This window comes from Fundulus heteroclitus, chromosome 18 (genome assembly GCF_011125445.2).
Source record: "Fundulus heteroclitus isolate FHET01 chromosome 18, MU-UCD_Fhet_4.1, whole genome shotgun sequence".
Taxonomy (NCBI): domain Eukaryota; kingdom Metazoa; phylum Chordata; class Actinopteri; order Cyprinodontiformes; family Fundulidae; genus Fundulus; species Fundulus heteroclitus.
The window spans coordinates 37676325-37703577 of record NC_046378.1 but is presented as its reverse complement, the minus strand read 5'-3'; the positions used below and the strand labels follow the sequence as shown (position 1 = coordinate 37703577).

The 27253-nt window shown below is 39.3% G+C and overlaps 1 protein-coding gene across 2 annotated transcripts in view; it reads left to right on the top strand.

The window, feature by feature from the left end:
• tyw1 (tRNA-yW synthesizing protein 1 homolog (S. cerevisiae)) overlaps positions 1–27253 on the top strand; it is a 66762-nt gene that overhangs the window by 1157 nt on the left and 38352 nt on the right. For both annotated transcript variants that reach the window (XM_036149865.1, XM_036149864.1), the window contains exons 4-10: positions 328–429; positions 1792–1986; positions 2066–2344; positions 5458–5580; positions 17907–18039; positions 23685–23737; positions 23828–23946. In XM_036149865.1, the coding sequence (XP_036005758.1) occupies positions 328–429; positions 1792–1986; positions 2066–2344; positions 5458–5580; positions 17907–18039; positions 23685–23737; positions 23828–23946 (1004 nt within the window). The remainder of the gene's footprint in view (positions 1–327; positions 430–1791; positions 1987–2065; positions 2345–5457; positions 5581–17906; positions 18040–23684; positions 23738–23827; positions 23947–27253) is intronic.

The window sequence follows — 27253 nt, the reverse complement described above, 5'->3', positions numbered from 1 at the left end:
AGTCAAAATCAATTTGCAATTTTGGTTGAAATATATCAAAGACAAAACACAATCATTTCTGCTGCAAGTTGAGACGCAGCGGCTCTTTTAGCACCTGATCTCCACAGCGATGAAACAGATTAATTTGCTGTTTGTATATGTTTAAAAAGACATGATAAACTAAAGTGAAAAAAATTGCAATATTAAGATTAAGAAAAATCACAATTAGATTATTTTCCAAAATCGTTCAGCCGTACTGGAGATCCTCGTGTGCCGTTAGAGAAAAGTTAGGGAAAATACACAATGCCAGCTTCCGGAGCTTTATACACGCTGGTTCTGTTGTTTTAGGGGTTTGCCTCAGAGCTTTCAGAGGAGGTGCAGACTCTGGGAATCCCAGTGGAGGTGATTGATATGAAGGACTACGATCCAGACGATCGACTGGCAGACGAGGTAGGCAAAGTCCATCCATCCATCCATCCATCCATCCATCCATCCATCCATCCATCCATCCATCCATCCATCCATCCATCCAATAACATCCATCCATAAAAATATCTCACCCAAAAAGTCATTATGGTTACATAATGACAACAAAGACTCTTGATTCTTCATCTGTCCATGCACACGTCTGTTTAATGTCAACATTTTTCAATAATTCATAGCAAACAATTTCACCCATTCTTAGAAATTGTGCAGGAAAGAACAGGAAAGCTAAGCTGGACTCAGTTTGAGTCTGGAACAGTAAAGCAGTTTTGACCGGATAAATAAGTGGAGCCATGAGGTTAGTTGATGGTTGTGGGTGTCTCAACATAACGGCCATAAAACTTCAACAAGAACTTTTGAGAAACCGACACCTAGGTTTTGAAAGAACAGTAAATCTCAAACTTGTTTACAAAGAAAGTCGACATTTTCTTTAAGTCTTGATAAAATTAGCAGCTTTGTTTCTCCAGTCCTGTTTAGAGGCGGGTTATGATTTGTTCTTTATTCTCAGGACGGAGATTCTGATCACAGTAAATGACACACTACAAAAACAAAACTAAAAATAAGTCACATTTTCCTGAAATAAGTGTATTTGTCCTTGATTTAAGCACCTAAGTATGATGGTTTGCCAATGGAATGAGATTTCTGCACTTAAAATAGGAACAATTCACCTCTATCATCTTATTTCAGGTGCAGTATATCTAATTATCTCAGTTTAGGGGTCAAAATACTCATTCAATTGGCAGGTCATCTTATTTACCTGCACAAATTCTGATTTGAGTAGAATTGGCACTTTCTTTTGATTATTGCGCTGATGTGAGAAGTGCATTTTTCCACTGTGAGATCAATAAAGTCTATCTTATCTTAAATCAAGGACAAATGCACTGATTTGAAGAAAATGTGACTTCTTTTTAGTTTTGTTTTTGCAGTGTATGAATATGGGATCTGTCAGCTGCGGCGCTGCAGGGAAAAGGAAACCGGTTCCATCTACAACACGGTGGTGTGGTCTACAGGATAGAAAACACAATCATAATCCTAATAAACGCAGCCACCAGATGCTCCTAACACCGTGTTGACTCACTTTTAGCCGGTGAAGATGAAGAGGTCTCATTTGGCCTCTGTTTTGGATCATAAATGAGGCCTTTGTGCAAATTTGAATTTAGTCTGACTTGATCTGTGTCCCACCCAGCTGTACCTGTGGAAATTCAGGGCAAAGGGTAAAAAAAACTCCCCTGCTTCCTGCTGCTGCCCCTGCTGACGTGGATCAGAAGAGCCGTATAGTTTTCCTCACGATGCTCTCTTTGTTCGTGTCTGTGTCGTTTCCTCCTGCAGTGCGTCAGCAGGTCAGTCTGCGTGTTTCTCATGGCCACCTACACCGACGGACAGCCCACGGAGAACGCCGAGTGGTTCTGCAAGTGGCTGGAAGAGGCCTCCACCGACTTCCGATACGGAAACACCTTCCTCAAAGGCCTCCGATACGCAGTGTTCGGCCTCGGCAACTCGGTCTACGTTGGTCACTACAACACGGTCAGAACCGTCACATAGAGACAGAGCCACGGTTGACAGAACATCTCGCTTCATCCTGCTGGTTCTGTTCCCTCTGCAGGTGGGTAAAAATGTCGACAAGTGGCTGTGGATGCTGAGCGCCCAGCGCATCATGAGCAGAGGGGAGGGCGACTGCAACGTGGTGAAGAGTCGGAACGGCAGCGTTCAGGCCGACTTCCAGGCCTGGAAGGTGAAGTTCCTGAGCCGCCTGAAGGTCCTGGCCAGAGGAGAGAAGAAGAGCTGCAGCGGGAGCTGCAAGAGCCGAGGCTCCTGCAAGAATGAGAGGAAGCACAGAGCAGACGAGGAGGAGAACGCCGCGTCGCAGGATAACGGCTCGGAGGTCAGGGAAAACATCTTTCTGTCAGGAATTATGCAGCTTGAGGATCTTAAACATCGCTTGGGGGACTTTGACTCTTATAATAATCAGAACTATCAAAACTAGAAAGGAGCATCTTAGTGAAAGCTCACGGGGCAGATTGGTATTAAAAGTACTTTCTTTGACCTCCGTGTCACTCCAGGTTAATTCATAGCTCATGTTTTTCCTTTAAAAGTCTGCCCATATCTTAGGGCTGGGCGATATGGATTAAAAAATAAATCTCCGATTTTATCATACCAAATCCGATTAATCGATTTTTTTCCTCCTTTTTGTTTCATAAAAAGAAATTAAAGAAATTATTTTAAAACTTTGCTTTTTATGTCAAGCATTTCGTCAGGGAGTTGACCTGAATTCAAAGTGCAACTAAAAACAAGCTGTGAAACATGCTTGTAAAACAAGATGGCAGCCGTGCCATTATAAACAATGAAAATATAACAAAACATTTGCTGCTAGTGGTATTACACATTGAGCTAAGAACAGGCTTCACTGCACTTGTGAACTTCAAACTAAGTTAAAAAAAGTAAAAAAGTAAATGAAGTACCTCGTATTATGGTAAAAAAAGTTTCCACTTAACAATATTTTGACAATACATTTGCCTAAACATATATTCAGCATCACATGCTGTTCTCTTCATGGAAACCAATGAGTGTATTGGCAAAATAAAATCCAGATTTTCCAAAAATGAAATCTTAAACAATTGTAAATTCGAATTAATTTATCGCCCAGCCCTACCATACCTGTGCTCAAATAAGGAAGGGAAGTAACTTTTTTAACTTCTGGCTATAAAAGAATGTGCAGACAAAATATTTTTTTTTTTTTTAAATGGACCAATCAATCATCCAGAGATCTGAAGGAGACAAATTAGTTAACTTGATCAGCGGTGATCAGCAGCGCAAATACTGCGTTTTGTTTTTATTCAGCATTTATCCTGACACCTTTTTAATTTAATAATAAGAATAAGATAATGTTTAGGCAAACATGCTTTGATGCTGAAGAGCAGATGTGCATATTCTGTCTGTCTCAAAGCCACCACCTCCATCAAAGACCCTGAAGCACGGCTTTTAGTCGTCAGTCAGTTGGTGCAGCTCTGCTAATTTTCTTTGTGAGTTGCACACTTTCTATGTAACCTAGATATGAAATGGACATTTGCCAAATAGCAAGAAGGTCTCTGGTGCAAAACCCAACCAGGGCTGTGGAGTTAAGTTCTCTATTTTCCATAGTCTGCCTCACAAATTACCCCATTTATTTTTTTTGCAAACTCTTGCAATGTAAATCAAGAATTAGCACCCCTGTAGTGGTTAGAGCATTGCGTTTGTGTTCCAGAGGTTGTGGGTTCAACTGCCACAGACTGCCACTCTGGGTTCCTGAGCAAGACCCTTAACCCCAGCTTGCTCCCCGTGGCAGCCCACTGCTCCCCAGGGGGATGGTTTAAGATGCAGAGAACTAATTTCATTGGAATGTAAACGGCCAGTTACGCTGAAACTTGTCAAAGTGACTGCCTAAATTAGACCGTGATGGTAGCGGTGCTACGTGTTAAGCTAACAGTACAACACAGATGTTTGAGAGCTACATAAAGCTCACGTTCATCAGCGAAGTTGTAAAACACCCAGAGAGCAGACATGTAAGCTAGCGCTAGCTGTTATTAGCTTCACAGATAGCCTGGTAACTGACTTCTGTTTCAGTCTGGGTCTTTCAAGCTGCACCACGCAACGCTTTGCTAAGTGAAACATCAAAACAACATACAGACACGTGTTCTTTAGTTGTCTAAAAGTTAATGTTTCAACTAAATTTTAAGTGATACAGGAGCTGAATATAGTTTTCACAAACCTAGAGCGCCCTCTTCTGGTTATAGACGGTAATGTTTACTCCTTGGTTCATACTGGCCAAAATGAATTACCATTTAAATCTGATATATAAGTCACATGATCGGCCAAACTGTGAAAAAAAAGTGTGACTTATAGTCCTAAAAATACGGCATTCAAGATAAAGTAAAATAAATTTTAAATAGCGTGTTTCACAGACATCATATGGGGATTTACAATAAGAGACAAAAACAATATACTTCAAATCAATGTAGTAGTAGTAGTAGTAGTAGTAGTAGTAGTAGTAGTAGTAGTAGTAGTAGTAGTAGTAGTAGTAAAAATAACCTAATAAGAAAGATAAACTTAATTATTGAACTGAATTATAAATAAATAAAAATAGAACTCAGCTTAGTCATGGGTGCAACTTCAAAGGAAAGATATATTTTTTTTATAAAACGGGTTTATTTATTTATTTAATGAAGGCTGTAAGGTTTATGTGTAATGTAGCTGTGACACTTATTTATTAACGTGATGTATTATTCAAAGGTTTTTCGTGTTTAAATCTAATTAATTTTGAGATGGACAGTATTTAGATTGTTAAATTTGATATTATATTATTATATATATATATTATGAAATTAATATGGAGGTCTGCACAAAATTTGCACATCAACTCGTTCCAGGTAAACCTTGAATAATCCAGCATGCACCTGAACGGTGCGCCCAAACGCTTGTTTGGGGGAACAAGCGTTTGGGGGATCTGCTGTCAGGTAAGATCAAAAGGAGTCTCGTGATTCTCATGATTCCCTCCAATGACACGACAGGCAATCTGATAGAAACTCCAAAGATAAACTCTTTGTTTATCTGACGGCAAGAAAAAAAATTATCTACTATATTGTTCTGAAATAGTTTGAATCGAAAATGTTTCCTTCATTATGTAAAAAAAAAAAAAAACACACATCAAATATGAAGCGTACAGATTTTTTTTTAATCTCTCACTGAATTCACCCAAATTGTATTCTCACATTTTTCTGCATTCACAGCCACTTGTCATATGCATAAAGACGCAGCTGATCAGGTGTCATGGTGGCGCGGTGCAGCTCATACAGCAATGTGACGTTCAGTCAGAATCCATGAGAAGCTATAAATTTATACCCAGCTTACCCCCATTTCTCTAAGCAAAGAGACGTGAGATAAAAAGCTAGTGATCTCCCTCTCGTTTGGTCAAAGGTGCGATTATGTCATTTTTGTTCTTTTTCACTTAATCCATTTCAGGCGGATTTGATTGAGTCCAGCAGCGAGGAGGAAGACTCTGTCTTGGCGGAGGACAAAAGGTCACGTTCTGTGGTAGACGTCGAGGATCTGGGCAACATCATGAATAACGTCAAGAAAGCAAAGGTTGGGTTTCATCCGCAGTTAAAACGGCTCCATTGTTTAGGCTGCAGGTGCTTGAACCATTGATCTCAGCATCAATAAATAATTCAGACGGTCTCCTGACCCCGTGGACACAGCAGAAGTGTGGAGCTCTATCTGAAAAGAGGCTTCAGTGCTTATATTCGGCCTATTTTCAGCCTTTCACTGCAAAAATAGAACTAAAAATAAGAAACATTTTCTTGAAATGAAAATATTTTTCTTGATTTGAGCAGCTAAATAAGACTATTTACCAATGGAATACGATTTTTGCACTTTAAATAGGAACAATTTGTATCCATCATCTTATTTCAAGTGCAATATATGTAATTATATTATTTTAGGGGTAAAAATACTCATTCCATTGGCAAATAATCTTATTTACCTGCTCAAATAAAGGGCAAATACTTTTATTTCAAGACAATTTTACTTATTTTTAGTTCTCTTTTTGCAGTGTTCCAAGTCAAGGTCTGGAAGCAGCAGCAGCGTATTAAGCTTCCTTCCCCTTCATACATTCTAACCTTTTTCAGTGAAAAGAAAAAAAAAAAACGGGTGTCACTGAAGGAGAAATGGCAGATGGGTTGATAGACACCAGACCACGGTGGAGGAGAAGTGGAGGCTTGCGTAATATCTAGGACGCCCACTCCACAGATTTGTGAGGAATGGGTGAGTGAAGAAAAGCAGATTTAGAGGGAAGGGATGTTATCCGTCCCCCTTTTTTACAGGTTTTCACCGAGTGAAGGAAGTAAAACAAAAATAATTAATTTTTGTTTTACTTCCAAACCCGTAGCGCTAACATCCACGCCATTATAAAAACTCTGGGTTGGTTTTAGACGTTAATGTCAGGAATCCAGCAAAATGTCAGCCGTGGCTGCATTTTAATAAGAAAACCTGCCGCCTTTTTCTTAACATTGATCTTATTTCGGGGAATAACAACTCATGAAGGTCAATAGATTGATCGCCGTTTGGGAGACTCATCAGTTTTTGGGTTATGATTTGAAATGTTTTCATTACAAAAGGCAAAAACATATTCACTTTCGCTTATTTTGAACAGATAAAGGTGTTAAAAACATAACGGTGTTGCTAGAGTAGAGGCGTTACAGTAGCATGTTATGCAGAGCAATTAGCCCGCCACGCCGCAGAGGGGTTTGCTATGCTAATGCAGTATGTCAGGAAAAAAGACAATAATGTCCCGTTTATAGAGAAATAGTTCAGAATGAAAAAATATATACAGCAGTTGTTGTTTTCATTTAGTTAAATGAAATTAACTCCATGCTAAATAAATGCAGTATACAATAGAATTACTCCTTACTACAGCAGCAATAATAGTTACTAATGTAAACAAATAACCTATTTTAGTCACATCTGTAAAATGTTGCATATACTTGATATTTGTGCAACATTTCATTGCTTTACCCCAACATTAACTTCTAATTCTAGAAATCTAGCTTAATTTTCAGTTTATCGGTATACTAATTAATTTAGTATTTGGTATTTTCCCCTGTTCCTCATATAGTTGTTTTCCTCTTTTGTTGTTTATGTATTAGTGCTTAATATTATTACAGAAAACATTTTCAGAATTGACTTAGTTTATTAGCTAGTCCTCTATGGTTGCTGTCAGTTCCTGCCATAGATCAGTTGAGCCCAACATTTTTTCACGTTGCTTATTTAAAAACAAGCATATTAATCTGAAAGCTTCTGTGGCTACATTCACACTGCAGGTCTTGATGCTCAATTCAGTTTTTTTTTTTTTTTGCTGAGATCTGATTTTTTTTGAGTTGGCCGTTTATACTTCTAATAAATGTGACCGTCATCAGACTTCTGTCTGAACAGTTCAAGGCCGCAAATCGACCCGCAAGCACAGATAACAAAAGGAAACGTCACACAGCGGAATTAATAGTGTAAATGTAATTGTTTCTAGAAGTGTTCAATAAAGTTTCGTTTAAAAAAACAAACAAACTCAAAAAGAAAAGAAAAAACATGGATACCGACCGGCATGTCTCCTTGTTATTAGAAAGCTGCTGAGCAATGTGAGCCGAACAATATTAAGACCACATCGTAGCGAGCTGAAGTAAGGGAAGAAGAAAGCAGCGCAGCTGTTAACGATCTTCTGTGGAGCGCTAGCTGCTGCTAACGTGTGTAAACGTGTAGTGAGAGACGGGAACGTGACGTGAACGACTGATAAAAACGCGACATGACTGTTGAGGCTGCAGACTCTGAAAAATATTCGATATGTATCTGAATTAGCACCACAGATGGAAGTAGCACAGATCCGATTTTCTTTGGGGGGAGAAAAGATCGGAATTGGGTCGCGTTTCCTCGCCGTGTCTTTGTTAGCAGTCATTGTTACATTGCTTTGGTGTGGAGAGCTTTAAATAGTAAATCCTTCTGTCCAAACAACTATCTCCTTCCTTCCTTCCTTCCTTCCTTCCTTCCTTCCTTCCTTCCTTCCTTCCTTCCTTCCTTCCTTCCTTCCTTCCTTCCTTCCTTCCTTCCTTCCTCACTCGCTCCCTACCAATCCTTCCTTGTACCTTTTATCCTTCCTTGTTTCTTGCATCCATCCATCCATTCATCCGTTCATCCATCCATCAATCATCCATCCATCCATCCATCCATCCATCCATCCATCCATCCATCCATCCATCCATCCATCCACCCATCCCTCTGTTCATCCATCCATCCATCCATCCATCTGTTCATCCATCCATCCATCCATCCATCCATCCATCTGTTCATCCATCCCTCTGTTCATCCACCCATCCATACATCCACCCATCCATCCATCCATCCATCCATACATCCATCTATACATCCATCCATCCCTCTGTTCATCCATCCATCCATCCACCCATCCATACATCCATCTATACATCCATCCATCTGTTCATCCATCCATCCATCCATCTGTTCATCCATCCCTCTGTTCATCCATCCACCCATCCATCCATCCATCCATCCATCCATCCATCCATCCATCCATCCATCCATCCATCCATCCATCCATCCATCCTCACAGAGGAGGAGATTTTCTCCCCCTCCTTGGACAGTTTTTGATTCTATCGCCAGGTGACAGTTTCATAAATGCTCTCCTCCAGCTCTGTCCTCTTATTTCCTGATTGAAGTTCTCCTCCATACGAGCAAACGGACGAGCATCCTCGGTTCTTTCTCTGTGAAAAAATCAAGCGTGGGTCTGGTTTTGCATATTCATTTGCTGCCGCAGCGACACTTGAACTGTTTTGACCCAGTGACAACTTGGCCTGTAATAATGTCAAGAAAAAGTTCATAGAACTTTTTAATCACAGACAATATTCGTAGTGAGGGTAATTTTTATTATCTGCATTTAAACAACTAGATCAAAGAAGGCTTTATATGTTTTGGCATTATTTCCAAACAGTTACTTCTAATTCTGGTTTGTTTGTTGCTTGTGGGGCCGTCATCTTGTTAAATGAGTTTTAATGAAAACCCTGCTCTCTTAATTTGTGTCACTGCACTCAAGATGCCACAATGACAATTTTCTCAGTCTCTGGTTAAAACTTAGCCTTGATTTAGCATAATTTGGTCATGCAGAGCTTTCAGTGTGGGATGTAATTAGTTTGAACATTAAACATTTGCCAGAGACGACACATAATTAGGCAAACTGTGAGGGAGAAAAATCTGCCTGACTTAAATATGATGGCTAATTTACTGCAAAGATCCAGCTGAGGTGCAGAAGGTTCAGGAAGGCTACATGTTTGGGAGATGCGTTAGATTTTATTTTAATGTGTTATTAAAGGTTAGCTGAGGGATAACATTTTATTTGTCCACTAGGGGATGGTAGAAACTTAGTTGTTGGCAACTTGATTCCCTTGGTTTTTCCCAGCCAAATCAACTCGGTGGACATTTTCCAAACCCTTAAATAATCTTTAGTTTTTTTCCTCCAACAAAAGCGCTGGATGTCCTGATGGAGGTCCATCCATCTTTCAACTTCCCCCTGATCCACACTAACTAAAAGTAAGTACAATCTTCTTGAAATCAGTGTATTTGTCCCTGATTTGAACAAGCAAATATGATTATCTGAGTATTTTGACCCCTAAATTAGATATAGTGCACTTGAAATAAGACGGTGGAGATGAGTTTTAAGTGCAAAAATCTTATCCCATATCCAGATCATTTAAACTTGCTGCTCAAATCAAGGATGAATGCACTCATTTCAAGAAAATGTTACTTTTAGTTTCCTTTTTGCAGTGAGGGAATGATTTTAGGCCATTCTGGGGCCGCCCGATGCGTTCCCAGCCCAGAATGGACAGATAGTCCATCCAGTGAGTTCTGGGACGGGGCTTAGATCTCCTCCCAGAGATAAGGGCCTGGAAAACCTCCAAAGGAAGGAATCCAGGAGGCATTCTCATCAGATCCCAAGAACACCTGAACTCCTTTTGAGTGACTCTACGGTCACTTCCTATGGATGATGGAGCGACTCCCCGTCTCCAAGGCGGAGCCTGAACCACCGTTTAGAGCAGGGGTGTCAAACTCATTTTGGTTTAGGGGCCGCATGCAGCTTAATCTGATCTCAAGAGGGCCACACGAGTAAACTCATTGCAAGATTAAATAGAACTAATAAAAGTGGACTTGTTGTTGATGTTTATGTTAAATGAATTTCACTTTCACACAATATATTATGAATAACCTCAGAGTTTTTAAGAAAAGTATGTGCAATTTCAACAATACTTTTACTCAGTTAAACATTTACTTGTGCATTATGCATAAGAACTGATCACAGTGATTGTACAATGTTGAAAAACATTTATTCACATTTTTTGGAACTTAAAAACACTGTCCTGGATGAGAAAATACATCAAACAGATAAAAATTATGAAATTATTTAAAATCAATATTTCACATCTGAAGCTCAGTGCTACCATCTGCTGATTAAAACACAGCGCCCCTTGTGGACAATATAGGAACTGCAGATTTTCGAAGTACATGTTTTTTTCAATAATTGTTTTATCATTCTCTTCCTTTTATCTCCTCTTTCATTCACCTTTTCTTTTTTCTTGTTCTTCCTTTCCTCTCCTACTTTCCCATTGTAGTGTCTATATCATTTGAGATATTCCCCGCATGAATCATAATAAAACTATTCACATTCATAAATCAGGCAGAGCACTATGGCAAAAGCAGTACTGCTCCACTTGTGAAAGTAAAATCTGATGAGCTCTTTTTGGCATTAAGACAGCAATTCTTATTGCCACATTGCCAGACAAGACACTGAAAAAAAAGTATTTAATAATTTTTTTTGTTAAATAATGATAATGCATTTAGCCACCGGGCCGGACTAAATTGTTCGGCGGGCCGTAACTGACCCGCGGACCGTATGTTTGACACCCCTGGTTTAGAGGAAGCCGCTCGTGCGCGGGCTGTTTTTTTTCCTTCTGCTTATGCTCCATGTCTCCGTCTTTATCACAGGGAAAGATTGACGCAAAGCTGAAATGCAGATAAAGGCATCGCTGGTAAACTTTGTGATGAATACAGATTTGCTGCGTCTTCCTCCAAAGACGAGCTTTTCCTGCTGTGATTGGATGCAGAGCAGGCGTCCGCTCTCCCAAATGTTAATATCAGCCGTTGGTTTCGTTTGTGTGCCGCAGAGAGCCAGCCTCTCTATTGTTGGACTAATTGATTTTACAAAAATGTTCATCGCTTTGTCACAGAGGAGGTTCTGTTTTCGCCAGAAAGCTCTGGTTCATGTTGTGGGACAGTTGCCAGGTAGAAGTAGTTTCACGATCAAACCGAGCTGCTGCATCGTTTTCTTGGCTCACTTCTCCGAAGTTACGTCCACAGGGGGAAGCTAGACATGAGATGGTACAATGTTTCAGAGTTCAGTTGAATAGCTTCCAAATGTCGGTGCTAATAGAGATTAAAATCACTGCATCCTGTTTTTTTAGTCCTTTGATAGCCCTTAAAAATACAGCCGACTGTAGCATTGTGGTGTTTCATGGTTTAAGGATCCTACAAATAATAAAGACCGGGAACTTTTATGTTTTGTACTTGGATGTCTAGAATCTTACTAAAAATGTAGTTTATTTAATTGTGATTTAGTAGTTTAAATGGTAAATGTAAAGGAACCAAAAGTACTTTATTATTGGAACCCTTTTAAAACGCATGAAGTGTATGAAGATGTGACATCATAAGATTAGGTTTTTAGATTAACATTTTTAACATTTCTTATCTCTATTTCTGACGCCGTTCTGAATGTTTGAGACGTTTCCCTGTTGATAGCACCTGATTTTAAATTCATCGCTCATCAACAGCCACATGCAGACCTTCGTGTCTGATTGACGAGGTAATTCAAGTGTTTGAATCAGAGGTTTGGACCAGGGGCGCAAATAAAACCTGCAGGACAGCAGCCCTCCAGAACCAGAACTACCCACCTCCGATGCACTGCAAAAAAAAACTAAAAATAAGTCAAATCTTCTCGAAATGAGTGTATTTGTCCTTAATTTGAGCAGGTAAATAAGATGATTTGCCAATGGAATGAGATTTTTACACTTAAAATAGGAACAACCCATCTCCATCATCTCATTTAGAGTGCAGTATATGTAATTATCTTATTTTAGAGGTCAAAATACTCATTCCATTGGCAGATCATCTTATTTATGTGCTCAAATCAAGGACAAATGCATTCATTTCAAGATGATTTTACTTATTTTTAGTTCCGTTTTTGCAGTGTGTAAACGCTCAGAGGTGGAGTGGATCAGTGTTGGCCTTTCAACCTGAACCAGACCAACGTTTTAACGCAAAATATGTCTTCAATGGAGTAAGAAATGAGGGCGGCACGAAGGCAACTAAAAATAACATGAAGTAGGCGCAGATGGAGGGAAATCATAGGACAGATGAGCCTGATGGTTGGTCTAAAGAAGGGTGGAGAAATGAAACAAAACTCATCAAAGAACATTTTGTTGCTGGAAGCTCCAACAGCAGGATAAACTTTTTGGATCGATATTTAAAGTGGAGTAAACGTCACCTATCCACCTTATTTTCAACGGAAATACGGAGACAGCGAGTCGAGGTTTTTTCCTTTTGTCGGTCACTTCCTGTCACTGTTTAGCTGACTAAAAAGCAATTCATGCAGCCACTTTGTACCAAATTACTCGTCATTATGATTTCGAGGAAGACCGGGAGCGTTTTTTTACAGTTTTGAGACCACACATCAGATTGGTACAATTTCAAACTTCAAGCCTAAACATGAAGTAGGCATAACTTTTTGATATCCTTTTACAGCATCAGTTCAATCCCAAACATTTAGCACTGCTATCTGTGTAAAATTAACTGACCAGTAATCTAATCACAACGAGGCAACAGCTGGTTTGTTTTTGAATCAGACGATTCATTATTCTACCTTCCATAAGATCGCCGCTGCACGACTGGAGGACTTCCCCTGGAGCCGCAGCACCAGAGCGCTCCGGTTGTCTCCGTAGAGCCGGGTGATGTAGTCAGGATCCAGCAGAGTGAACGTCGGACTTGCTTTGGCTAGAATGGACCTCCATCTCCACGGATACCATGGATGGTCATCTATGTTGCTATTTATTAACACCGAGCCAACTTTTCCACTGTGGAGGTTGGCATTGAAGAACCAACCGCATCAAGTGACGACAGAAAATGTTTTAAAGGTATACTATGCAACCGGGGTTGATTTTCCAGCGAGGCTCCCCCCAGAGGGCGAAAGTAAAAGTGCACTGTCATAAAGATGCTCAGCTGTTCTCCTGGTTTTTCCGTCAAGCCAGGCGCGGTTGTTTTGAGCTTAGCAGACAGGCGAACGCAACGAAAAGTAAAAAAAACGGCAGTACAAACAATGACTAACACAGTGAAGGTATGAACATGCACACAGAGAGAGAGAAACCATTCCAATGTTACTTACAATCGCATCAGCAGAAACGCGAGGTCCGCGTCAGCCTTGCAGCCTTCTTTTTCTTTTAGCTCTCGCCATTCGGAAAAAGCTTGCCCGATGTTCACCCGTGTACGACTCCTCTCTCTGTCCAGAACCCTTTTCCTCTTTCTTGCCTGCTCCGACATGGGCTTTCGCTGTTTTCTCGCTGGTTCCGCCATGATAACTGCACAAATATCGCCACTGCGCTAGCAACGAGCATGCCTTTCACTGGGGGCGTGTAGCAGTTCTCGCTGTAAAGCAAGACGAGACTTCTGAGCCTGTGTGTGCGGGCCGAGGGCTCTTGCAATTGCAAGTACGGTATTTCCCCCACAGACCACCAGAGCGGCCGAGAAAACCTTTGTTCCACCTGAAATGACTCATTTAATCATCCAAAACGGTATGGAGCACATTAATTAACTGAAAAATGTTGCATAGTATGCCTTTAAACATGTCCTCGTTCGTTATATCAGACACGTCTTCATGTCATCCTCTCGGTCATGAATAGTTTGAGGGTGTGGCACTGACCTGCCACTTCTATCGCTCTGCAATTTTTGGAAAATCATTATAATTTCAGTCGCGCTAATGTTATTTGTTCTAGGGAAGCGCTGAAACGGAAGTGCCGCACAAAAAATGGAAGTTGGACCCATAGTTACTTCCGCCTTCGAAAATAAGGTGTATAGACACCTTCCTTCTCAATTCCTCATGATCTGGGAGCCTAAAATCAACCTTTTTTTTTAATTTTTATAATCCTGGAACAACTTAAAGGAGCATAGCGTAAGGTCCAGGATTTTTGCAACAAGTTGAAATGACACCCGTGTTGTGCACGCACATGGGAGAAGAGGAAAAGCATCTGCCTCTGCCGCTGTGCAGGTCTTTTGTTTATCGGTGTAATGTCCTCTGAGGTAAGAAAGCTACAGAAGTTAGCCCCTGTTCTCTCAGTAGTGCACCAATGGAGGCGGAGACTCATAAAGTAGCGGGTTGCACCAGAGCCCGGAGGATTCGGCCTGAATCACTCTTTCATGACCTGGAGCCTTAGCCTCGTGAGACCATCCTGATCTCGCGAGCTTTCAAGGTTTCACTCGCAGATCAGTCTGGCTACTCTCCGTTAAAGAAAATTTGGAGCCGTTCACCAAACGAACGTCCAATCAGCGTTGGCTTTGAGGCGGGTTGAGGTGTGACGCAACGAGAAGCGCGACAGTTCAGTCTAAAGAACATGGCGGCTTCAGCCGATGAAATTAGCGTTAGCGTGGCTATCGAGCAAGTTTTATCCGAATTACAGAGTATTTCTTCACTGAAAGAAGAGCAAAACACTGCTCTGGAGGCTTTTCTCAGAGGAAAAGATGTTTTTGCTCTTCTCCCGACTGGTTTCAGGAAGAGCTTGTGGTTGTTTTCGTCGTCGCTGTTGGTACGTCATATGCTTCGTTGATCTGATTGGTTTATTTGGCCCGTCTATCACCAACATAGGCCAATCAGCTAACCAGTATTTTCACCCCTTCCCAAAATTACTTCAACGGAAGGTTTCCAGATGGATATGCGGAGCAAATCCATCTAGCGGAGTCAGGTTACTGGAGCCTAGAGGCAACTGTGGTAAATAGAGGAAAACTCATTTTACACGTCGGGCAATTGTAAGCGCGTATATGAGAATAGAAATGACTAATTTTTAAATTCAAAACTATGCACCTTTAACTGACAAGAAGGCGTTGGACCATGCAGCCCTTGAAGGAACTGCAGGACTAGATTTGCCCTCCCTTTGCTACAGATCCATGCAGATGGTTTCCTAAAGCGCTCTATACAAATACCTGCAACTCGTCTCGGCTGTTCTTTAAAGTGTCTGTTTAGTTTGAACATTCAGCTACATTTGCTGACACAGTATCATCTCCTGAGGAGCTCTGCTGAGGCGGCGCCGTGACATTTAAGTCCCTATAGGCCAGCTGAGGAAGTGGCAGCTGTGCAGTAATTGGGTGAAGCTGTCGTTTTTTTACCGGGTTGTTCTTAACGGCGGCCCGTTACACTCACACCTTTCTAAAAAAGCAGCGCCTGCTCCTGCGCCCTGGCAGCTTCTCCGGGGATCGTTCACCCTCTCTGTATAAAAACACAGGGTTTTAGGTTTTTGTTTAAATCGCAATAATGGTAATGAGAAGGTGTTGATGTGTAAAATAAATGCGATTCAGCAGCTTTAACAACCAGACAGTGCTGCCAATGGTGCAGAAACCATCATGCTGCACTACAAACAACAAATTAAACAACTACATTTGTTGTTTGTTGAATTCAACCAATCAGGAAAACGTGACATTTTGATGTCGTCGTTAAATATTATGAAAGTATTTGTTGCAATTAACCTGTTTCCTCCATTTTTTCTCTACTTTTCCTGCTCTGTCAGAGCATTTCCTTTAATATCAGCAGTGGGCATCGGGTGGAGGGCAAGTTTATGTAATTGGCCAAATATATTACCATCGTGAACGCCAGCCTCTTGAAATATTAGCCTAACTATTGAGTCCAAGCAGTTGCCTTGGATTGCAACATTGCACACATTGATTTTGATTTGTTACATTATGACCACTCGACTGACTCGTTAAGCCCTTTTTTTAGGGCAGATTAGAAATGACTGGGAGTTGAGCTGAATTTGGAGAATTTGCAACAAGGTTTCCTGAAGCTAAAACCTTCCAACAGAGCAGAGAAAGTCTGTAAAAGCAGACCTGCTCCTCCCCACACAGTTTAAAATGTCAAACAAATGTCAGCTTTGGGGAGGAAGTGAAGTGACATGCAGGAACAAAGTCTTTGACATAAAATCTTTTTATTTCCAAAAAGAAAAGGGTATCGTAAACCTATACGGCCAATCAGAACATGCAGGAAGGATTGGTTTGTTGATTTGGGGTAAACCTGGAAGGAGAGATGCTTTCAGCTGGGTTGGAACTGATTTCTGGTTTTCCTTCAGGTTTTTCGACCTGCTGAGTCCAGTTTTGACAATCTTGAGGTTTCCAGGTCTCCAATGCATCAAACTGATTGGTGTAAAGTTTATTTGATTCCCAACCATCGAAGCTGACAGTGACCCTCAAAGTAAACGGGTTCCTTGATAGAGGTAGTTTTGATTTCATCAGAAAAGAAAGGGATCAAATAGTATTCTTCAAAAGATATGACTGTTTTATCTGATTTCTTTACTAAGGTATACACTACATCAAAGAACAAGCTGGTGTGGCTCATCCCACATAAGCATCATTTGGCCTTGATTGTTGCATATTGAAGAAATTTTACTTCGAAGTGCTTACAGTGTACAGACGTAAGGTATAAATATGTAAACTTTAGAGGGAGGAAATATATTAGATTAGATTCAACTTTATTGTCATTACACAGGTACAGGTACAAGGCAACGAAATGCAGTTTAGGTCTAACCAGAAGTGCAATAGCAGCAAGTGCAGGATAAACAATGGTTCCATAAGTACAGAACATGGGTTTTTACTGAATAAATATAGAGATGTATACTATTATAGACAGAATTTTACTGATAGATTTGTCCTATGAATATAATATATAGATAACTAGTATTGTGAACTAAACTTACAGCTGGATATGTACTGAATATAATACACAGGTGGATATTACTATAAATAGAGTTTTACAGATATGTACAATAGCATAATATACAGATGGTTGTTGTTATAACAGAGTTTACAGGTGAATATGTACTATGAATATATGTACAAATGTCAATTACAGAATTGTGAGCATGATATACAGGTAGCTATTACTATAAAATGAATAAATAAAGTTCGGACAGAAGCTATTTAAGTTAAAGTGCAGTGGAAGGTAATTGCATATTAAAGTTAAAGTACGGTATTGCAAATGCATATGCAAACAATTGGTACTGTGAATAAACAGTCGGCAGTGCAAATCAATATTCAGTAAAGGTGAGTAGTGCAAGATGCAACAGTTGTTACTGTAGTAACAACTGTATATGGCTAAAGGGGCAGTATGTTTTTGTCATATGTGAAGAAAAGAACAAAGGGAGGCTGTGACAGTGCACAAGTGCAGTTTTTCCACATGTAATATGCAAAAATGGTTTTCTTGGTGAGTTTTTGAGCCCCAATCATGGGAAAACTGGCCAATATTGATCACTGACTGGTCGATTGGAGCCTATCTCCAGCAGTCATTGGGCAAAAGCGTGGGGTATACACTAGACAGGTCAGCACAGAGACCGATTAACCCAACAGTCATGTACAGATGAAGCCGGAGTACCCGGAGAGAACCCTCCCATGCACAGGGAGAACATGCAAACCCCGTGCATTGCATTGTTTAGACTTTTAAATGGCATATTATTCAATTTATCCTACTAAAGCTCCTGATTTTATGGTTGCTTCAGTCCATTCTTAGCATCATAAAGCAGTTTGTGTCCTTAAGTGATCTTTTGCACCTATTTCAGGGAGTGAAGGAGGATCAAGTCAACGGCCAGATGGTGAAGCTCTCCAAACTGAACGGAGTGACAAAGGCTGAAAATGAAGAGGAAAGACGGGAGATGATCACCCCTGCTCTGAGGGAAGCGCTGACTAAGCAAGGTGAGGAAAAGTTGGCTTTTATGTAGAAAAAAAAAGCACATTAAAGATGTGAAAAGCTACCCAATAACTGAAAAGGGCATTTAAATGTTAAAAACGGAATAAATTACTAAAGTGCTTTTCACTCTTCTGGGCTAGAAATGTTCAAGCAGAATGTGTCCAGGAGTTGGAACCGTGCCTTGGCGTAATTTTCTGTTCACACATGTTCCTTTGTGCTCTAGTTCGAAAGTTCAAAACACTCAGGAGGAAATGTGTCGTAGCTTCTGGCCGCTGGGCTGAGAGTCAGAGCTGGATGTGAGGACGGTGCTCCTGTTAGACTCTGTTTGTGTTAAGATACTGACGAGGGGCCGAAAAGCCTCGCACAAGTCAACGTGTAACACTTAAACCGCTGCTTTATTACGTTTATTCTACAAAAAATTCAAACGTTGTTTTAGAAATCTCCATAAGGCAACAAGGAGGGGGGATTCAGGGGGAAAGACAGCTTTAGAGACATTGCTTTCTGTCTGAATCAGCTTTACAGTCAATAAAAAGGCAAACCCACACAGAAGTTAAGTGTTCCTTTTCAACATTTGAAAATGTAATCTTCTTGCTATTTATTTGTATTGGTAGATGACATCATTATCTAATTTGCATATTTGTGATCCAGGCTGTTTCAGAGGCAAAATTAACTATTTTAAAGGCTATATTTACGTGGGCTTCCTGTTAAATCAAGAATAGAAATTAAAATTCTCCTTCTAACGTATAAAGCCCTTAATAATCAAGCTCCATCATATATCAGAGCTCTGATTACCCCGTATGTTCCTAACAGAGCACTTCGCTCTCAGACTGCAGGTCTGCTGGTGGTTCCTAGAGTCTCTAAAAGTAGAATGGGAGGCAGATCCTTTAGCTATCAGGCTCCTCTCCTGTGGAACCAACTCCCGGTTTTGGTCCGTGAGGCAGACACCCCGTCTACTTTTAAGATTAATCTTAAAGCTTTCCTTTTTGACAAAACTTATAGTCAGAGTGGCTCATGTTACTCTGAGCTACCTCTATAGTTATGCTGCTATAGGCTTAGGCTGCTGGAGGACATCAGGGTCTATTTCTCTCATTTTGATTTTGTTTGTCTAGGGCAGTCTGTCTTATAGGGAACGTTCCTCTGAACAACGCTTTTGTGTTCATCTTGTCTATAAAGAGAGTTGCGTATGTTTTTCTTCTGACTGTACTCACCATGTTAGCTGAGTTTCAAACAGCAGATCTCGGTTTTGGTCAGATAAGCAGCTGAAGGGAGACGAGGAGCTGAGTGTCTTTTTTTTTTTTAGTTTCCTGCTGCTGCTGCTGGAAGAGGTTCAACAATTTGGGCAAATGAGAAGGGATCAGTTTATATAGATTTTGGTGTAAATGAGTATCTTTGAATAGTTCCTTTTCCCCAAACCCAATATAGCAAAAATATTTTTAGTTTATTGTATATATAACCCAATATATAATGGGTTATATTGAGTTTTAGATGCATCAGGACATATCCATTATTTTGACGAGCCTGCTTTAAGTTGTGCAGTCCTCCTTTCAAAACGTGATCTTGTCCGTAGAAGCAACTCTACTTCATTCATGTGGGCAGAATGCATGAACAATGCTGTTTTGTCCTGTCTTTTCAAAATATCCATGGCAGATGAGGTCAAAATGAAATTTGTCCAACAATCCCACATTACCCTCTCAAGCCATGCTGGTTTTTAGTTTTCTGAACGCATCCTGAAGTGCAGCAGTGGGTCCTCCTGGAGCCCTTTGTTTTGCTTGCAGAGGGCATGCCCAACATCTTTAGATTGCAGAGTCATTTGTCATATTATATTAGTCTTATGCGTTTAATTTTTAATTTGTAAGTCAAAAAGAAGAGAATAAGGCTGACCATTTGTGTCTGACACTTCAGTTTCTGTGTTTTCTCAAGCACTCAGTGGACTCAAATGCTCATTACGATACTAAAGAGAGAGGTAATTTGTTGATCATGTTTCAGTTAATTAGGTGAAGAAATTGCATCCTGTTTCCATCTTTCTCCAGTTGGTTGCTATGCAAAGCTGATTAAAAGAGCTCCACGAGGAAGCTTTGTCTGATGCCTTAATTATGCAGTGCAGAGAAGCAAATATTTTTGTTTTGGTACTCATTGCACAAGGAATATTTACAGTCTCACCACTTAAAGTTTCTATATCTTGTTTTTTCTTAAGCCTTCAAAGTCAACTGTAGGCATATATATGATGAATTATTGCCTTTTGCGCCACAAAGTGTTCATTTGTTATGAAAAATTAGTTTTTTTTTTCAACAAAGATGCTTGCCTTTGCAACACCTCCTCCCCCCATAGAGCCGCTGCTGCATGGTATCAAAAAAAGAACAGTTGTTGCCGCTGTGCAGATCGGGCGCTAAAAGAGCCACTTTGTCTCAACTTTAAGCAGAAAAATGGTCGCTGTGCCTCACATCATTGATTGTTGGGCGGGTTGTTTTCTGGACAGGATCGGCGTTCTCATGGTAGGAACGTCCTGGGGGTGGCGGGTCATTACTGCTCTACGTAGGTCCTGACCGCTCATTTGGTTTCCTTATATAGGACATTTTTGACCAATCTGTATAATCTGACCCAATCTGTATAATATGATTGAACTTGATTTTGTAAAGTGCCTTGAGATGACATGTTTCATGATTTGGCGCTATATAAATAAAATTGAATTGAATTGAATTTCCCTGGACAGGGAGCGACTGCTGCACAGAATCAAGCAAAATACCACTTTGGACATGATTTTGTATCATAACATGGTTGAAAGCTCCAGAAGGTTGATTTCTCATCATTTAGGCCATTTAAATTCCCTTTAAACTTTTACTTACACTACCAGTCAAAGCAATGTTGTCAATGGCATGTTGCTTATTCTCTCACATGTTGAACATTGGCTAAAGGAAGTGTGACTGTCATTTAGTTTCAAAATTATGTTATATATACTATCACATATACACCTTAGGGAAACTATAAATCATAACTAAATGTTCTTAGAGACTCTGATTAACTTTAAAAAGTGAAGCATAGATTATGATGTTCCTCAGGTATTTTTATTTTCTAGGAATTGGTGGTGACTTTGTAAAAGTATTTCCTAACATGGTCTGGTTTTCTCCTGCTGAATAAAGCATAAAAAAAAATAAAACATCAGATTTTCTCTCGTGTAATTATGAGATTATGCTGAATTTGTTTGACGGCATTTTGCAGATATTTACCAAGGGTGCCTCTATGAAGGATATACAATGTTTCAAAATGTTTGTCATCCATTTTTCTGTACCTTTCAGCACTATAGCACAGGCCCTCCATTTTCAGCCAACACTTCCTGCGGGTAGCTTACACTAGATGCTATAAATAGGACCCTTCACTCCGTTTGACCAAATAATGACCTGTTTTATGTGTCATGTTGGCAGCAGTCAGTCCTGGCAGGTGGTTGGTTTTAGTTGGAGGTAAAGAACGGAGGATGGAAGTTTTGGCCTTGATTTAATGGCATTTGGTCTTGGGGGAGATTTGCTTCCTGTAAAGTCTTTTTGGCAGAGCGTACGGGAAAAAGTCACATCCTGCTGAAACTGTTGTTGAGTGTCCAGCAAAGTTTTAAGCTGCTTCTTTCATTAGCAAAGCTCAGAATATTATAACTTTACCTTAATAAAAAAAATGATAATAAATTATTTTATGAGGACAAGTTAAATCAGATTTGAATTGTGCTGTATGTTGTATTTCTGTGGTGATCATTGCTCAAAATGCCACCAGATGGGTCATTTCTACTTGCTTCTTACCTTCAAGGAGCTCAAAAAGGTCACATTGTTTTACTTATTTTAAATAATTTAATATTAATCAGCTTATTTATACAGCCTGTCCCACTGATATACAAGATCTCATTTGCAAGAGGCCTGGTTTATAAGAGAGAAATGTTCTGATTAAGCAAACAGACAAAAGATTACAAATACAGACTTACAAGTAATTGAAAAAAAGTACTGAAATTAAAATTAAAAACATGAGCAAGCTTCATAGAAAAATTTCTTCATTTTACTTAAAGACTCTCAAAACTGACAGTATTGTCAGGATTGTTATTTTAGCTTTTTTTTTTCCATTATTGGTTTCTTCAGAGCATTAATAAATTTCAATAAATCCAAAAATACAATGAAATGTCATTATTGTGGACAGTTTAGTGTTAAAAAGCAAATTTCTTTATGCAACTTGTATCCCAATGAAACATGTTTTGAATTTTTGTTTAAATATATGTTACATTATTAATTGTATTTTTTAAGGACAGTATTTTTATTTATGGGGTTATAATTGACATGAATTCACAGCCACAAAAGTTACCTTAAAAGACACAGAGAAGCTGCTAATAATCTTTTATTATCAGTTTTAGCACAATATATCGTGATAAAATTTAAAGTCCTTATCCTCCAGCCCTAGCTGGGGGACGGTGCAATGAACAACTATTTTGACTTGTAGTTTCCGCATCCTTCAGCTTGGTCTACAGAATCGCTCCGAGAAATAAAAATGGCGGATTCAGGAAATTAGTGAGCCGGTACGCCACAACCTTGTTTAGCTGCTCTACAGCAAATACGGTGACTTTATTATTCAAAAAAATAAAATACAGAAAAGAGAAAACTGAACAGATTGAAAAATATGACCCAAACCGAATATTAAGATATCTGCGCATCTCCTGAACAGACTGAATTCTTCACTCCTAGAGACTCCAAGTACACAACAAAATGTATTTAAGGGCTAAAAAAGGTGGATTTTGCATTACTTTTCCACTTTGCAATAAATGCCAATTGTCCCAGAGGAATCTATGTGGATGCTTTCAGACCTGCTGTAGAGATTCAATTCAGTTTAATTTTTTTTTATATAGCGCCTATTCATTAAACCTCCCAGCAAAAGAAAAAATTATTATAGTTATCAATTTGATCCTCAGTAAGGATGTGTTTACGTTAAAATTACATTTTATTTTTGTTTAGAAATGTAACACACATTTAGGAGAATGGGCTTTTAGACACTCTGATTGGTTAGCGAGCATTTTATGCTTATAATTCACCCACAAAGCATCATCACCATGCTAGAATAAAATCACACATTGCATGATTTTCTTAACGTGACTGTTTGTGGCAAATTTAGGTTGACCTTGTTTTTTTTTATTATTATACCAATAAAAAGCAATTAAATAACACTTTAGGCAGGTCCAGTTCATTTATTTGGCTTACACAAATATGAGCTTGGCAGTATTTACTTTTTAAATTTCTCATAATTGCAATCATAAATAATCAGGTATCTGACGAAAAAGCTCTGTTCTTTTAAGTTTTTCATCTTTTATCGCCTAAACAAAGGAATCCTAATCAAGCATCGCTTGTAGCATAGAAAAAATTGATTTTCTGGCCTTGATGAAGACTTTAATTGGACTAAGCTTTCATCTAAGCTGGGAAGTGTAGAAACATCCCGGGATCGCTCACTTCTTTGCACAGATACCCTGCTGTCCTTTGAATTAATTAGTTCAACGGCAGCTGAATCTCATTTACATTTCCAAAAGTCTTCTTTATGAATGAAGCCACCACCTGAATAACTGCTGTAATTACTATGTTGTGGCTTCTGAAAGTCTCTTCAAGCACCATAAATATTCTAAATGTGTCTCTTTCAGGATACAAATTAATTGGAAGTCACTCTGGAGTGAAGCTTTGCCGATGGACCAAGGTAAAAATAATTTCACGTTTCTACGAACTCAACAAGCAAGGCCGACGTATGAATGACAGGTAAAGGTCTGTTTTTGTTCTCTGTTCTAAGTCTATGTTACGAGGGAGAGGAGGTTGTTACAAGCACACGTTCTATGGTATTGAGTCCCACCGCTGCATGGAGACCACCCCCAGCTTGGCCTGTGCAAACAAGTGTGTCTTCTGTTGGAGGTATGCAACTACTGCAACATGCAGCAGGCGAAATTTGAAATGTTTACTGAGATAAAAATTAAATTGTAATAATTGAGACCCTATGTATCCTGATACAGACATTTAGCAAAATCTCAGGTATTTTTCCAACTTGTTCCTAAACACGCTGAGTTTTTTTTTTTTTTTTTTTTTTTTTTTTTTTTTTTTTAATGAGAATTTTTAATTTAGGCCAGAATATTTGGCCAGAATTTGGATATTTGTTAAATCACTGCTTTTGGTGCATAATACTAATGTATGGGCACCACCACTGTCTGTATAAGTACAAAACGGGAAATAAAATTAAAAAAATATGCAGATTTTAAAAGTAAGTAAAATTTTCTTGAAACGAGTGTATTTGTCCTTGATTTGAGCAGGAAAGTTTAAATGATCTGCCAATGGAAGATTTTTGCACTTAAAATAGTAGGAATGCATTTCAATCATCTTATTTCAGGTGAATATGTCTAATTATCTTATTTTAAGGGTCAAAATACTCAACCATTGGCAGATAATGTTTTTTGTCTGCTCAAATCAAGGACAAATAAACACATTTCAAGAAAATTTTGGTTGGGGCATCAATGACATACAATGATCTTGAGAAATGACAGTAAGAACTATTATTTGCTCTTAATAATCCTGCATTTATGATAGGCTGCCTTCAGGAAGAATAAAGGAAACATTGAAGCCTTAGTTCACACGTGTTAAACTCAAGGCCTACGGACCAAATCTGTCCCGTCAAGGCGATTTATTTGGCCCTTAAGAACCAGAAATGCATATAATGTCATAAAGTTGAGGCATATATTCTTTTAAATTCTATAAAGTGGCTAAAACTGTGTCCCCAGTAGTGAATGTTAATTTTTTTTAACTGTTTAGTAACAGCATCCTGCCACTAGAGGTCAGTTTTCCCTCAACACATTAAAACAACCCAGAAATGTCCAAAAAGAGAAAAAATGATGCAGAATGATGAGTTTAAAGTGTAACTCACCCCATTACCAACCTTTATTTTTGCAGGTAAACTGCTCAAATGGGTCTTAGGGTGCTAATTTTATGTTTCTTTTTTTAAGTGAACTGAAATGAAATTATGAAATCCAAAGTGTCATCTATACAGGTGCAACCGGCCTTCTTAAAGACTTCCTGATGCCAAAGTGGCCCAATATAGAAATTAATTTGACACCCCTGTCATAGTTGATCAAAAGTACACTGCAAAAATGGAAGTAAAAATAAGTAATATTTTCTTAAAATGAGTGTATCTGTCCTTGATTTGAGCAGGTAAATAAGATGATTTGCCAATGGAATAAGATTTCTGCACTTAAAATATGAACAATTCATCTCCATCATCTTATTTTAAGTGCAGGATGTCTAATTATCTTATTTTAGGGGTCAAAATACTCATTCCATTGGCAGATAATCTTATTTACCTGCTCAAATCTAGGACAAAAACACAAATTTTAAGAACATTTTACTTATTTTTATATCAGTTTTTGCAGTGTAACGTTTATTGTTGCAAAATATAACTTTCTATCGTTAGCTGTGGATGAATCCAGAACCATTCTTTCTTGTTGGAGGATTCTTTAGCTCCTTTTTTGCTATTCAGGTTTTAAAAGAGACAGTGGTATAATCTATCACTGCTACACTGCTGGGCTTTCTTCTTGTTTTATAATATTGTATGATTAGTAGTTGCGTGCTTTGTCTAAACAGCCACGCATAAGACTACCGCCTGTTGGTGAATGAAAGCAGTTATTTCCATAAAAAAAAACACTTGTGTTGAGTCTAGATGTGAACACTGATTCATTCTGGCACCGACGAGAGAGCTTTCGGTCCCCTCGAGTTTCATTTCAAACAGCGACTCCGCTGAGCTCTGAAAGGTCGCCGTCTGAACGTGCGGCGGTGAAACTGCGTGCCTGTCACCACAGATCTGCCAGTCTCTCTAAAGGCTGTTATGTGGGATGACAGGAAATAAGCTATTTCAGGGCACAGATGCTTTGCTGCTCTGGCCCTCACCTTGCTGTCTCAACAGCTGGTATTAGGCGGTAAGACTTGATTTTGGTGCTTGGAATAGACAGCTATACACAGTTCTGCTGTGATTTATTAAAAATAGACATCAGTGTTAGATAACCTTTCTGTTGCTTATACAACACTAGACTTTTTTTTATATATAGAAATTATTTAACCTAGAAGTCCTTTGTGGTTTTCTGAGGAAGACCCAGCTAGGGAGGAATACTGTGGCAATGTATTAGACAAAAGATCTAATGGAACGTTTAAATACACCAATAAAGTAAAACAAGTGAGAATCAACAGAATACCAATACATGCTCCTGCTTCAGACAGTTTACCCTTCAGTTGCCGACTACTTCATAAGAGCTCACTGGCGACAAATGCAGTCAACATTTAGTGCACTCTGAATGTGCTTCCATATCTAAGATGCAACAAAACAATGTAGATAATCTGCCAATGGAATAAGATTTTTGCACTTAAAATAGGAATAAGTCATCTCCATCAACTTATTTCAAGTGCATTATATCTAATCTTATTTTTGGGGTAAAATTACTCTTTCCATTGGCAGATAATATTATTTACCTGCTCAAATCAAGGACAAATACACTAATTTCAAGAAGATTTTACTTATTTTTAGTTCTGTTTTTGCAGTGTATTTGCAAAAACCAGAAATATATGTTTTGAGAATGTTCATTCAAACAAATAATTGATGAAAACAAAATGGACTCGGCTACAGAGGCACGGCGCATGTTCGCCTTCATGGGAAGGCAGGGGCCACCGTTATTTTTTCCCCCTCATTTTTTTAAATAGTTTTACATTTGACCAGAGTCCGTGTCAGTACAGGGCTGTCAGAACCTGGTGTTGTCTGGTGGTTTCACAGATGAGAGCCGGTTTACTCTGGGCTGACTTGACGGATGTGTAAGGGTCTGGTGAAGCGGCGGTGAACGTCCTGCTTCCTGCTCGTTGTTCAGCATGATCAATTTGGTCAGTGTTGGTCTGGGGTCTGGTCCGCTTTTAGATTCTTCACTGGTGCTGTGGGTCCTGGGTTCCTACAGGTGCATGATAACGCCCGACCTCATGTGGCAAGACAATGTTGGTACCTCTTGGAGGATGAAGGAATTGCCTAAATCCAACAGACTATCTCTGGGACGTCACATTTAAGTTCATCTGACGCCAGCGGGTTGCATCTCACACTGTCCAGGAGCTATAATGTGGCATCCCTATGTTTCCTAACACAATGCTTATTCCATATCTGCTCGGATGTCCAGCAGTATTTTCTTCATAGTATACAAGGCAG